This window comes from Scyliorhinus canicula, chromosome 21 (genome assembly GCF_902713615.1).
Source record: "Scyliorhinus canicula chromosome 21, sScyCan1.1, whole genome shotgun sequence".
Classification (NCBI taxonomy): Eukaryota; Metazoa; Chordata; class Chondrichthyes; order Carcharhiniformes; family Scyliorhinidae; genus Scyliorhinus; species Scyliorhinus canicula.
In genome coordinates, this window is record NC_052166.1 from 70,479,498 (window position 1) to 70,495,055 (window position 15,558).

The window sequence follows — 15,558 nt, forward strand, 5'->3', positions numbered from 1 at the left end:
TCTTATGCAGTTGTAGAGATGAGGAAAAGCTGTTTGATTGACAGCTCTACCATCTTGTATAATCTTGTGTTTGAAGTCTTTTCACTGCCTTGTTCATTTACGCAAGAGTAAAAGGTTTAAAGTGGAGCAAAGCTTCTGACATTGTTATTATGAATAGATGTTACTAATTTACTGGTTTATGAGAAAGTAAGAATGACAACATATTTCAATGGGAATGTTAACTGGCTGCTGTATCAGGGCTAGGGTTCCCTTGTCATTCACAACTCCTCTCAGAGGGTATGATCTACGCTGACTTAGAGAAGGGGCCTGACTCCATCAAAGGTGCAGAGTTTGAACTGCCCACCTCCATACTGGACCTGACAGAGTGGAGTACCACGTGCAGGCCAGCTACCTGGGTCCTTATCAGTGCCAATAAAAGCTGCCAAATCCGGGGGGGGGGGGGGGGGGGGGGCGAGGAATCCCATAATAAAGTGACAGATAACAAGGAAATTATTAATTCAGAGGGACTGGACTGATTGAAGTTGAAGCAACGGACTGAGCAAAGAGTTCTGGAGTATACTTGGCATCATGATCATCTTATTGGGAGCCATTCTCCCTGGAACTCCATTATAAGTTTAAAAAGTATTTGCGATTAGTGTAATAAAAATATTGTATGGACACACCAAGATTGAACTATTACCTAATCTAACATTTAGCAAGTAATACAGAATTACAATAAATTAATAGAGTTATAACGGTGATAAATTGTCTTGCATGATAGTTTGCGGAGTTAATAATCATGGTTAACACAATCATGTCTCCATGTTCAGTAGCATTATTTGTGGGCATGGTATTAAAATAATTTAGAACTGCATATTTGGAATAGGGTACAATCTATCTGCCATATGCTGATGGACAGAATTCTATTATGACAGCATGCACTGGGCTCACAGCTCCTGCGGGCCCAGCGAATCGGACAGCTTCACAGCACAATTGCTCTTCGTCCAGCACAACAGGGTAGCAATAAGACAGAGGCTCCTGAGGGAAGAAGCCACTCTATTCTTGCAGTAAAAGTAATTCCATCTCACACACATCATTCTTTTGTTCACATGTTGGGAGATGCAGCAATTCAGACAGTCTGTACTATGAATTAGCAGTTCTACAGGACCTGCAGCAAGCTTTGCTATAATACCAGTGGGAGCACAGATTGACCTTTAATGCCAGAACACAGTTAGTCCCAAGTTGATCTTGACAACTGTCGTCTGTGGAACAATAATAGGGATTGTTAGTGTCTCAAGAAGTTGTCAACTATCCTTATATACAGGAAAAGTAACAGCTTAAAATGCACAGGTTAACATGTTGAAATCTGATCACCACTCTGGAGAAGCAAATTGAGAGGCCTCTTTAAAGTCTAGGATGCATAAACCAATGTAGATAAACGACAAATTGAATACAATCTCAATGGAAAAGAAACAAGGAGGAATATCATCAGTACAAAGTTCCATCAATTCTTCGTCATGTATATGAGGCAACAGCTCTTTTTGACAGCATCTCCCTCTCCTGTGATTTCTAATCCTGAGCACGAAAAGAACAGCAATGTCATCGGAATGCCATCATCGGCAAGTTGCCCATCAACCTGACCGGGACATGAATTGTCGCACCTTCATTGTCATTGGGTCAATATCCTTGGTTTTTCTACATTTGTAGGAGCTCCGTCAGTACCAGGACTGCCATGCATCAGCTTCTTGGGGCAACTAGGAATGGGCAATAAATAAGAACTTAACAGTATCGCCTCCATCCCTGAACAAATACTGCTTCATCAATGAAGCTTCCAGACTGGTGAAGACGGCAGGAATGAAGCCACCTCACCATTGGCAGACAATGGGTGGCATTTTCTGGCCATCAATGCCGGTGGGGTCTCATGGTGGGAGTGTGCCGTCGGCACGTCCAAGGGCTGCCCGGGGGCAAGGGGTGTGTTTAAAGGGAAACACTGTTGACAATGGTGGCACCAGATGATGCTGCTGCTGGCTACTAACAGGCATCCCTTCGCCACTGCACAACACGCCATGGAGGGGGAGGAAAATCTCGGCCATTGTGTGTCCAAGTAAGTACTTCCACCATGACCAGCTCCACTGAGACCAACGTTTGTGTGACAATGGTGCCTCAATGAACCTCCAGCTTGACTCCACCAGCCGCTTCCCCTAACAGCGAGACACAAAAAGTAAGAGAGTGTGCAATGAGGTTGTTGGATCACAGCAACTGGCTAGATACACTTGGATATAAAGGTGTGAATCCCTAACTGGATTTAATGATGATGGTTCCTGGTGTACATAGGGGAGGCATTGCAGGTGTGTATAGGGTATAATAATAATCTTTATTATTGTCACAAGTCGGCTTACATTAACACTGCAATGAAGGTACTGTGAAAATCCGGCGCCTGTTTGGGTACACGGAGGGAGAATTCAGAATGTCCAATTCACCTAACAGCACGTCTTTCGGGACTTGTGGGAGGAAACCGGAGCACCCAGAGGAAACCCACGCAGGCACGGGGAGAACGTGCAGACTCCGCACAGACAGTGACCCAAGCTGGGAATCGAACCTGGGATCCTGGCGCTGTGAGGCAGCAATGCTAATCACTGTGCTACCGTGCCTAGATTAATATAAGGGGAGCATATCTAAAGAAGTGCAACTTGTATTGACATGGACTCACAGAACAATACAGAAGAAAAGGGGTCAATTTTGCACCATCTCTTTTGAAGAGAAATCAGGTTAATCTCATTGCTTTGTTCTTTCCCCATATCCCCAAATTTTGTTTCTCCTTCAAGCACTTATTCGGAATGTTTTGAAGAGTACTATTGAATTCTATTCCAGCATCCTTCCAGGGACTGTATGTCAAATCCTAACCACTCATTACATGAAAAGCTTTACCTCATGTTGCCTCTGCTTTTGCTCATCTTTAATCTCTGCCCTTTGATTATTAACTCTTCAACTATTAGAAAGTTTTTTATTTATTTATTGTCTAAACCCTTCACGATTTTAAACCCCTGTATCAAATCTCCTCCAAGCCTTCAAAGTGGGCCACAAGAGTGGGGTAGAATCCTACGAGGGACAAAGAGAATTAAAAATGCTGAGATGCTCGGGGCAAGGCTAGAATACTTAGTCAGCTGGATTCTCCGTCTGGGAGACTATGTTCTCTGGCCGGATTTGAGCTGGTGCTGGGAGCGACGCCCAGAAGCATTTCACTGTCCCTTGCCATCAAATTTATGCATGGTGGGGATCACGAGGAAAGTAGTGAGAAAAAGACAGGACTTAATACAACTAACATTAGCACAGCATCAGTGACTAGGAAATTAATAGCGACAAATCCCCAGGACCTGATGGTTTCCATCCCAGGGTGTTAAAGGAAGTAGGAGACCATATTGTAGTTGCTCCAACTATAATCTTTCAGGGTATCCATGAAGGCCCCGCCTTCTCAACCTTGCCCCTTGCCTGAGGTGTGCTGATCCTCAGGTCAAACCATCACCAGTCAGCTATCCCCCTCAACGGGGAAAGCAGCCTATGGTCACCTGGGACTACAGTGACTTTACTTATTAAATGAATTGATGTAACTAACATGGAAGGAAATCAGATAATGTCACAGCACGATTGAATTTAATGCAGTCACTATTACCTGGTGGCTGGGTGGGGCAGGTCAGCAGATCACAGCTAAGCTTTGCCACAGGTTTCAAGAGCGGATCACATCCTCGCACAATTTCCTTTCCCTGATAACATTTCACGTCTCGCATTCTTATTCCAACACCACAGGTTTTAGTGCACTGGGTAAAAGTGACAGAAATACAGGACTAAATTCAGTGGAAGAATTAGAACAAATGCTCCATAAAATATTACATGTTAAGACACTTCTGTATATTTAATTAGTAGGTAATTAAAGACTAGGGAATTCGGAAGAGCCACGAGTGCCAATGTTAATATAAGATACAAAATATTTTAATACGGAACAATGGATACAAAAACACATCTGACCGTTTTTTCTTCAGCCATTTGTATCCATGGTTTCTTATTAAAATGCTCTCAGCCTGCTTACTGGCAGGGTTGCTGCATGTTGAGGCTCTCTCCTCCCGGCTCATGGCGGGGGGGGGGGGGGGGGGGGGGGGGGGGGGAACAGATTAAACGGGTGGAAATCCATTATCCGAAAGTCAGAATTCTGTCAAATGGCGGACACTTCCCATCCTGGAACGTGCAATGAACACAGGATACTGGGTAGAATTGGGGAACAATAGAAGATAATAACAATACTTATTAGTGTCACAAGTAGGCTTACATTAACACTTTAATGAGATTACTGTGAAAATCCCCTAGTCGCCTGTTCGGGTACACAGAGGGAGAATTCAGAATTCCAATTCACCTAACACCACATCTTTCGAGATTTGTAGGAGAAAACCGGAGCACCCGGAGGAAACCCACGCAGACATGAGGAGAACGTGCAGACTCCGCACAGACAGTGACCCAAGCCGGGAATCGATCCTGGGACTCTGGAGCTGTGAAGCAACAGTGCTAACCACTGTGCTTCCCCTTGCATTGCTGGTGGGGATGCTACAGACCTCCCGGCAGTAGTGATGTAATGGGGGAATTTATAAATATAGAAATGAGGGAAGCATGTCGGAGAAAGTATGTGGATGAGGTTGGCATTATTACCTCAGACCATGCAGTAGTGAACCATTTAAAACATGGCCGTTCAAAGCAGGTTGTTTCCTCAATCAACTTCGGAGTTCCGTCACATTCCTCGGAATTGGGAATTTTAACTTTTCCATTCACTATTCCCACACATAGAACAACTCTCCTTTTCACCCCTCTGCCGCATGTCGTGTTGCACTATGGGAAGTAGACCGGTTAGGTTTATTTAAATTAATGCCGTGATCGGAATCTTGTTGTTTCTCAATGTTAGAGCAAATAAACAATTTATTAATTCTCCAGATTGCTCAGGAAATCTTAAACGTTGGTAAAACTGACCATCAATTTCTCAGACTCCTCAGACATATCCAAGTTATACAACATAAAATAAATCAACCCATTGAATATAATGTAGTCTGCGCACAGAATCCACGTTATTGTTGCTTCTGAAATTGGCAGAAGCAGAACATCCCATTTAAAAGAAAGAGTTCCCATCGAGCCGCTGCCTTGAAAAGTTATAGAAGCATTTGAGTGTTTGTAACCCAATCTCAAGTTCTCTTATTCACTTCACACCGTTTACACTCCCAGGTGGGAATTTCTCCAAAGACACATGGAGAAACTGTCCCTGTTGTATCACTTGAAATTACATGGCAGCTAAAGTACAGATGCTCAAAATACCTGCAATTTCTCCCTCTGCTATTTTAACAGAGGCATTAATCCTTTCAGAATGAAGTTTACAGCCACAGATATTAAGTGGCCATCCATCAGATGGATTTACTTCAAGTTTACAGCAACCAAATTCCCAAAATGCACTCCCAGGTTGGAATGTGATGCCCGCCCTCTGCTCTGATGCAAGTGCAGTGGTGGGGACTACTTGAGCAGGCAGGATAGTGTTAGCTGAAGATGATGACGCCTCCCTCTGATTGAGCCCAGGGCGTGCAGGCAACCTTCCAGCCCATAGGACATTAGAGGCTCCTGAGCAGCCACTGAAGGGCATCAAGCAGCAGTGGTTAGGGAGCTTGCAATCCAGCAGTCACTATTGAGCTCAATGATTGAAGGACTCTGCATCAGGAAGGGGGTGGTGGAAACCCCTGGAAGCCAGCAAACCCCCCCCCCCCCCCCCCCCCCCCCCCCCCAAAACTGCTATTGCTGTCAAGCCTCCTCCCTGATCCTGGCCACACCCCTCTCCCTGCTATCCCCATCCCACCTCTCACACCCATTTCGTCACTGAATCTCAGTGGTCACCCACTGGCAGCTCTCGGGTACAGATTTCTACTCAACCTGGGGCTTAATTCAGCAAGAGGCCCAATTACCTGCGAGTGGAACTGTGCCTCCCAAATAGAAGTGAGCAGAATCCCTAGCAATCTACCCTAAAATATTATTTAATGAGATTGTGGCATATATAGTACTCATCAGGACAAACACAAGAATGCCAAATTTCAAACAATCACAACAATTTATATTGCAGGAGAAAAGGGTGCTGATTGGTTGGCAAGCCAATTCTGATTGGCAGAGATGTTGCCATGGAGAATGCAATGGGAAACGATAGACACCTCAAGCATCTGGACAATTCAAACTAGGCCCAAGACTCGCATATATTCCTTTTGTTTGCAGAGTCACTTCTAGCAAGTGAAAATGAGTCACGTTATTAGCTCTGCTGATTATCTTAAATTGGTTGGTGCTATTAGTGCATTCAGGATTGTTCAGCAAGTACTGCCCATATGCAAAATCACATTGAACAGTAGTTTTGGGATTTGCCTGCAAGGGCTGCTGAGTACATTCTCGGCGAACAATCGGAGGAACATCCTGTTGATTTGATCAGCCAGATGCTGGGATGACATCACACTGACATTGAAATCTATACAGCATGTTGGGCAGCATCCTTTGGTGGAAAATATCACCTGTGTCAACTACTGCATAGTAGCAGCGAGAAACAAGCTGGCTTAACCTGTTAAATATCACCTGTGTCAACTACTGCATAGTAGCAGCGAGAAACAAGCTGGCTTAACCTGTTACAATATGTGAGGTACCTTTCCAGGACAATCAAAGTGTCAGCTTTGGCCCATTGGCGAATTTGTATAATACACAGCGAACAATGATTGACCTGGATCGTCAACTGTTCTGCAGCATAACTTTGATGCGCTGTATTTGTGTCAAGGCCATATGCCCAGTGATTGGTTGACCGAATCAAATAGCATGCTCGTTCCAATCTTTCCAATAGGTTGAGTACAGACAGTATCTCAACCAGTCTCTGCCTGCAAAACTCAAAACAAAATGTCTGCCATTAGAAGTGATTCCAGTGCTGCATCACAGCACTGAGGACCTGGGTTCTACCCCAGTCCCGGATCACTGTGTTGCACATTTTTCCCGGGTCTGCATTGGTCTCACCCCCACAACCCAAAGATCTGCAGGATTGGTGAATTAGCCACTTGAAATTGCCCCCACACTGGGGAAAGAAAATTGGGTACTCTAAAAGATTGGATATTTTAAAAAACATGTTTTCACAATTAGGAAGAACCTGCTGAACAATTCGGAGTGTGTTAATAGCTACACTAACAACCAATTTAAGATAATCAGTTGCTCTCATAATGTGCTTCATTTACCGCCTGCTGGAACCAACATATATTCATATGGGACCCACTCTCTACAAACAAGATGAACATGTTCAAGTCTTACATCTTACTGAATTACCCTGTTACTCAGAAAGCCTATAATTCTCTGCTCATTTCTCCATAGCAATGACTCAACCAAAGCCAGCTTGATTATAAACAAGCTAGCTATGATTGACAGCCCTTGAACAAATCAATAGCAGTTAAGTGTTTTCCGCTGAGAATAAGAGGAAGTGAATGCATTTACCTCCTGGGTGTTTATAAACATTGTGGTTAGGTTCACAGCAGGGTACTTGAAATGCAATTAACTGTGAAGGTAAATGAAAATAAACAATCCAGACACCGGGCTGCCCGAAAGGACTATCCTGTCTAAATATAGCCTACTAAAAGCTAATTCGCTTTGAAAGTGAATACAAGCTCGCAGATCAAAGGATTTGAAGGGATTTAAAGTATTGTGATGTGGTTTTGGGTTTCTATGAAGTAACAACTACTGCTTTCTACACGTCTGTCTGAGGCAGCAGGTGTAAGGGACAGGCAAGTGAAAAATAATTTTCACTGTTTCTGCCGGACTGCTCTTTTGCTTCCAGACGAGTGACTGATTGGAGAGGGGAAGGGGGGGGAAAAAAAAGAGTCGGACTGGGGGACGGGATTTACTTTGTGGGGGCGGTCTGATTGGGGCAGGATTTGCATTGTAGGGGCATCTATGTCAAATACTTACCCCTTCGGCCCACTGTAAGGTTAATCGCGTTAGGGCCACTCTGGAAAATACTTGCACCCACGGCCTAGTGAATCTCAGCCAAGGGCATCACAAAGACTATCTGCCTATCTTAGCTTTAAATACAGTCATAATGGAGCATCCACAACATTTTGGGTTTGATAATTCTAAGGAATCACAACCCTTTGGGTGAAGAACCTGCTCCTCATCCCAGTCTTAAATCATCATCCCCTTATCCCGAGACTGTGACCCCCCTACTGATCCCCCAGCCAATGGAAACTATTATTCCCTGCATGGACCTTAATGCAAAAAAATGCCTGACTAGTGTGTCAGGGCCCTACTGACGCTACAGCAAAGGAGAATTGGACTTTTGGAGAGTCAGTATTATTCTCCTGGCAGAACTGAAGGGGCATCAATATCCTGGGCGGGAGGTTTGCTAGTGCTGTTCGGGAGGGTTTAAACTAGTGTGGCAGGGGGGTGGGGAGCGGAACAGCAGGTCAGTAATTGTACAGACTGGAGAAAAAAGTGAGACCGAGATAAACATGGCGCAGAGTAAGAGCAGCCAGAGGGAAGCCGTAGGGCTCAGAGTGTGGAGTGTGTTTACTTCAATGCAAGAAGTATAACAACAGGTGAGACAGACGGACTGAGAGCCTGGATTACTGCATGGAACTGTGATGTAATTGCAATTACGGAGACAAGGAGGGACAGGACTGGCAGTTTAACATTCCGGGATAACGGTGTTTTATACGGGACAGAAGGGGAAACAAGAGAGGTGGGGGAGTGGCATTGCTGATTGGGGAGCAGATCACAGCTGTGTTGAGGGAGGACACATTGGAGGGAGCTTGTAGTGAGTCATTATGGGTGGAGCTCAGGAATAAGAAGAGTGAAATCACAATGTTGGGAGTGAACTATAGACCTCCCAACAGTCTGCAGGAGACAGAGTTGTGTAGTCAGATACTGAAAAGGTGTGAAAAAAGCAGGGTAGTTGTGATGGGCGACTTTAACCTCCCCCATATTGACTGGGAATGCCTTACAGCCAGGGGCTCGGATGGAGAGCAATTTGTTAGATGTGTCCAGGAGGCCTTTTTGATCCAGTATTTTGACAATCCAACCAGGGAGCGGGCCATACTAGACTTGGTATTGGGGAATGAGCCAGGCCAGGTGATTGATGTTTCAGCATTTTGGACTATAATTCCATAAGATTTTGAGTAATCATGGATAAGGACAAGAGTGGCCCACGGGTGAGGGTGCTTTATTGGGTGAGGGCCAATTACATCCAAATTAGACAGGAACTGGATTGGGAGTGGCTATTTGAGGGCAAATCCACGTCTGACATGTGGGCGGGAGGCTTTTAAAGGCCAGTTGATTGAAGTGCAGGACAGGCATGTCCCTGCAAAAATAATAGAAATGGCAGGATTCGGCAATCATTCGATAGGTATCGGCATCTAAAAACTGATGAAGCCCTTGAGGAGTACAGAAGGCTAAAACAGGCCATGAAAGTCTTCAGCAAACATAGTCAAGGAGAATCCCAAGGCTTTTTATGCATATATTAGGATCAAGAGGGTAGCAAGAGAAAGAGTAGGCCCACTGAAGGACAATGGAGGGAAGGTATGCGTGGGACCACAGGAAGAGGGTGAAATCTTCAAGGAGTACTTTGTATCGGGTGAAGGACATGATTGGTGTAGAGATCAGGGATAGGTGTGAGATCACTCTGGACAACGTCAATATATCAAAGGAGGAAGTGTTGAGTATCCTAAATTGCATTAAGGTAGACAAGCCCTGGGGCCGGATGGGATCTATCCCAGGTTACTGCGGGAGGCAAGGGGAGAAATAGCTGAGGCTTTAGCAGATATCTTCACATCCTCTTTGACCACAGGCGAGGTTCCAGAGGACTGGAGAATATACCAATGTTGTTCTCTTGTTTAAGAAAGGGAGCAGGGATAATTCAGCAAATTATAGGCCGGGGAGTCTGACATCAGTGATGGGGAAGCTTTTGGAAAAGATACTGAGGGACAGGATATATGCACATTTGGAGAAAGATGGACTAGTTATAGACAGGCAGCATTGTTTTGTATGGGGAAGGTCATGTCTCACCAACTTGATTGAGTTTTTTTGAAGAGGTGACAAAGAAAATTGATGTAGTTCATATGGATTTTAGTAAGTCGTTTGACAAGGTCCCACGTGGCAGACTGGTACAAAACCTAAAATCATATGGGATTCGTGGTGGGCTGGTGAGATGGATGTAGACTTGGTTATTAGAGTAGCGGTGGAAGGGTGTTTTCTTGAATGGAGATCAGTAGCTAGTGTTCCACAGGGATCAGTGCCGAGACCTCTGTTGATTACAGTATATATAAATGATCTGGAGGAAAATGTGGGTGGTCTGATTAGTAAGTTTGCTAACACGAAGATTGGTGGAGTTGCTGATAGTGCCGACGATTGTCAGAGGATAGATTGAAGACTTGGGCACAGAGTAACAGATGGAGCTTAATCCGGACAAGTGCGAGGTGATGCATTTTGGAGGATCAAATCTAGGTATAAATCATACTGTAAATGGCAGAATCCTTAGGAACATTAACATACAGAGGGATCTGGGCGTGCAGGTCCACAGTTCCCTAAAAGTGGCAACAAAGGTGGTCAAGGTGATTAACAAGGCATACGGCACGCTTGCCTTCATCAGCTGTGGCATTGAGTACAAGAATTGGGAAATCATGTTGCAGCTATATAAAACCTTGGTTAGGCCGTATTTGCAGTATCATGTGCAGTTCTGGTCACTGCATTATCAGGTGGACGTGGAAGCTTTGGAGAGGAGAGAGAGAGCAAAGAAGGTTCATGCCTGGTCTCCAGGGTGTTGGCTATGAGGAGTGGTTGAATAAACTAGGATTGTTTTCATGGAATGACGGAGGCTGAGGGGAGATCTGATAAAGGTCTACAAGATTATGAGATGCATAGATAGGGTGCATAGTCGTGGAAGTGTCAATTGCAAGGGGGCACAGGTTCAAGCTGAGAGGGGGAAACTTTAAGGGAGATGTATGGGGTAAGTTTTTCATGCAGAGAGTGATGGGTGCCTGGAACGCCAGAGGATGTGATGGAAGCCGGCACATTAACCACATTTAAGAGGCATCTGGATGGATACATGAATAGGGAGGAAATAGAGGGATACGGACGGAGTAAGGGCAGAAGGTTTTTTGTTTTAGTTACGGCATCATGATCAGCACAGGCTTTGAGGGCCAAAGGGCCTGTTGCTGTTCTAGTCACCTTATTTACATTCCACAAGTCTAACATTGGTACAAAACCAAAACTGCTTCCTAACAACGCGAAACTTAGTAATGTGATTTCACCATAGTCCCAATGAAGTTTTATATATATTAAAAGTGTAATTCTGATTATATATGCAAAATACAACAAGTGGTTTATTTCTAAAAAAAATGCATTGAAAAGTTGATTTCTTTACTCACTCTTTCCCAATCCTGGGCCAGCCAGTGGGGAGAACAGTCTTTAGCTCCACATGGATGTACTGCGTGGGGTTTTGATTGAGGGTTACACTGCGATTCAGGCATTACCCTGCCTTCTGAGTTTTTGCAGTACACGTGTCTGATCATTCTTCCCTGTCCACAAGGCCCTGAGCACTGAATGCAAAGAAGAGAAATTAAAAATGCAATATCAATATAATCGATTCCACAAAGTTATGATGGATGATGCTACAAATTCTTCCAACTACATGTAAAAGTTATTTCGGAGTTAACACAAAGGGCAGCACGGTAGCACAGTGGTTAGCACAGTTGCTTCACACCTCCAGGGTCCCAGGTTCGATTCCCGGCTTGGGTCATTGTCTGTGTGGAGTCTGCACGTTCTCTCTGCCTGGGTTTCCTCCGGGTGCTCCGGTTTCCTCCCATAGTCCAAAGATGTGCAGGTTAGGTGGATTGGCCATGGGGTTACAGGAATGAGACAGGGTAGTGGGCCTGGGTAGGGTGTTCTTTCGGAGGGTCAGTGCAATCTCGATGGACGGAATGGCCTCCTTCTGCACTGTAGTGATTCGATGGATTCAAGTTAATATTTGTGGTCGTCATGCTGGAAGCTTGAAACAGAGTATCTAAATTTTTATATTGAATCATGAACTCAATAATAAAGGACCATATAATCATAAAGAAGTGTAATATGATTGGCTGTTGGATTGCATAACATGAGCAAAAAGCAAAGATTTGGGGCTAGATTTTCTGTTTCAGCGGCTTAAGAGCCGGTGCCAGTGGAGCATGCGTGAAACCCTCACCGATTCTGGGAACGGTGAGAGTCTAGCACCAGCATGGGCGAAAACCCCCCCCCCCCCCACGCGGAGAACGACTGAGTCCCGGCTGGCGCAGGCGCATGGCTGACTATCTGCAGCGGTCACACAGTACAACATGGCGCCGGCCCTGTGTGGACCCAACCCGCCATCCACGACCCCACAGGCCACCCCCCACCAGTCACCCCAGCCCTCACGTAAGCCCCACTGGCCAGCGACACAGATCACGGCCGAGTGTGCCGGAGATGGATATAGACCGCCACGCCGGGTTCCTGCATGACTGAGACCACATGTGTTTCGGGAACTCGGGACATCGGGGCAGGGCATTGTGGGAGGGCCGTCCGATGACACAACAATGCAGTTGCAACAGCACGTGCTGCGATGATGTCATTTCTGAGGGGGCGGAGCACAGCTGACCAGCCTCACATCTACCGCTAATGTATCCAGGGGAAGGCCGAGACCAAGAGGATATCCCAGCTGCTTTCACTGCGTGGGCTAATTATGGGCAAGGTCCTGTGTGCCCATTAGAGGCACTCTCGCCAAGGTCATAAAATCCCTGCAATGCAGAAGAAGGAGGCCATTCATCCTATCAAGTCTGCACCGGCCATCTGAAAGAGCACTCCCCCCACCCCACCTTATCTGCACAACCCCACCCAACTTCTGGACACTAAGGGGCAATTTAGCACGGCCAATTCACCGAACCTGCACATCTGTGGATTGTGGGAAGCACCCGGAGGAACCCCACGCAGACACGAGGATAACGTGCAAACTCCACACAGTCACCCCAGGCTGGAATTGAACCCGGGTCCCTGGCACGGTAAGGCAACTCGTAGGGAGGTCATATCCTCCCTTTCATCTTCACCCCAGGCCTCGCAACCTCAACATCCCATTCCCCCTTGCTAAAGTCTGCCAGCCGGGCCTGCTGATTGGGGTATATATAGTCCCAGTAGTGGGTACTACTTGAACCTATCATTGCTGGGACTGCAGAGCAGTCAGCCAATCAAATTGCCAGCAGCTCTCTGAAGCAGGAATTGATTCTCGGGTGGGGGCGGAAGTCTCAGTATTAAACCAAGTATTAAATTAACACTGCTTGCAGCATGAATGGTTGCAGGGCAGTTGGATTTTGAGTGGGAGGTTTCATTACCGACTTTTCAGTCAGCTGGTGTGTGTGTGTGTGTGTGTGTGTGTGTGTGTGGGGGTGGGGGGGGAAGAGGGGGGTGGTTCTGGGATGGTAAATACTGTGCTCTGTAAATTCCAGCCAGGTTGCATCCAAAGGGTCCGTTTACATTCACAGAGCAGAACATCCGGGAGCCGAGCAGGCGCCGGAATGTGGCGACTAGGGGCTTTTCACAGTATCTTAATTTGAAACCTACTTGTTTCATCTCATTTCAGCATTCCCACCTAACAAATTTCAAATGTGATCCCATGGCAGAATATCTTGAATAGGGGAGTTTTGCCCCAAGGCCAATACCTATCCATCCACGAATACCTAGAAACAGATGATGTGGTCATTCTCACATTACTGTTTGTGGCAGCTTGCTGCGTGCCAACTGGCTGACATGCTTCCCGCTTTCTAACATCTACCGCACTTTGAACGGCACTGCGCAGGGTTCCCCATCCCGGCAGGCGGCCAGTGGGGTTTTCCATTGTGGACCCCCCACGCCATCGGGAAATCCGCGGGCGTGAGTGCACTGCTGACGAAATAGAGGTTCTCTCCGACGGAGAATCCAGCCCACTGTATACATGCAAGGGTTATTTTCTTCTGTGAATGTTGGATAGTCTTGTACAAAAAGGCACAATTTGATTGGCAGCTACCGTTAGTCTTCATGTTACATCCCAAATGTGTCGTCTCATAACAGGAGATAAAACCCACACACAAAGATGATAAACTTTCGTGGACAAAGTCAAAAATCCTATTTGACAAAATGATTTCTAAAACCAAACTGAGTTGTAATTGTATGTATTTGTGATGGAAATTGCTTATTACATTTCTCCAAAACAATTGTTTATTTAATTATTTATAATTCAATGCAATTTTAAGAAATTTAACCATCAATATTACCTAGAAAACTGGATCTAAAACATTATTTGTACCTGTTTTTTGTACGATAAGAGTCACAGTCTGCATCTTGATTATTACTCTTCCTGCCACTGGGAATATGTAGCTAATATTACGGCAGCTACATTCAGCACCTACTCCTTATTGGCGTTAGATTAGGATGCACATTCAATGATGTGGTCTTAATCACGTTTCCAGATTCAGGATGATTACATTTATGTTATTTTCTTTTAAAGGGATGGTGCTGCTTATAAACTGATGAGCAGGCATGTGGCCAGTTAGATTCTTCCTCCTCTCTTTGACTTTCATTTCTTAAGTTTGTGGCAGCTTGCTGCATGCCAACTGGCTGACATGCTTCCCGCTTTCTAACAGCTACCGCACTCATATAAACAAGGAGAAAGAACAAATTGAGGACAAATTGTACAGAAAACAAGAAGTGATTCAGCCCGTATACAGTTACACTCACCGGGCCCCAGTCTGAAACAGTCCACTGCCGATCACAAGGGGGTCCAACACAATGTTTCTGAGATGGTGGCTTTGATTTCTCATCACAAAACCGCTCTTCCTTTGAGCATCTGACTTCCCTGGTCACAGTGACTCGTTCTGCACACTTTGCTGTACACTGAGAAAGAAAATACATTGATGTATGAACAGCACGATATACTTTAACTCTTTCTTATACCTCTTTCACTGATACTGTGCATAAAAAGTAAAGGTTTGAGCCAGTAATTTCTTATCAAGAGAAAGAAATAAGAAAAACAAACAGCTGTTTGTGACAGGGAGGTGAATCATCCCGTTAATCTGTCAGACGACACGGCAACAATAGTTTTGGCTGAGGGTAGGTTCCATGTCCAACTTCCCAGCTGTGCAAGTATGGTGCAGTGTGAGATCCGAACAAAGCGACATGAAAATGTTCTCAACTCCTTTTACCAACCACTCTGCGCAGATTTTAGGCGAGATCTTCCGGCGGCTCACGCTGGTCCCGCCAACAGCGCACTCCCGCTGCAGGTTTCCCGATGGTATGGGCTAGATTCAAATGGGAAATCCCATCACCGGCCAACAACTGGACATCTCCTGCTGCCGAGAAACACATCGCGGGGAGGCCAGAGAATCTCAGCCTTTGTTTGTACATGCAAACAGAACTTTATTCTGTTCAGGAAGAATCTGTTCTGGGGATTCAACATACTTTGACGCCACTATTTTCTTCATTAGACTTGTTTTGTATAATACATCCAATCAACAACAT

General features: G+C 45.4%; 1 protein-coding gene across 4 annotated transcripts in view; it reads right to left on the bottom strand.

Moving 5' to 3' along the window:
• Window positions 1-445: 445 nt before the first annotated feature.
• Window positions 446-15,558, bottom strand: part of adamtsl2 (ADAMTS-like 2) — a 122,051-nt gene continuing 106,938 nt past the window's right edge. For all 4 annotated transcript variants that reach the window (XM_038781867.1, XM_038781865.1, XM_038781864.1 and 1 more), the window contains 5 exons: window positions 14,779-14,934; window positions 11,430-11,600; window positions 4,675-4,851; window positions 3,650-3,794; window positions 446-1,241 (listed from right to left, as the gene is read on the bottom strand). In XM_038781867.1, the coding sequence (XP_038637795.1) occupies window positions 1,123-1,241; window positions 3,650-3,794; window positions 4,675-4,851; window positions 11,430-11,600; window positions 14,779-14,934 (768 nt within the window). In that variant the 3' untranslated portion in view covers window positions 446-1,122. The remainder of the gene's footprint in view (window positions 1,242-3,649; window positions 3,795-4,674; window positions 4,852-11,429; window positions 11,601-14,778; window positions 14,935-15,558) is intronic.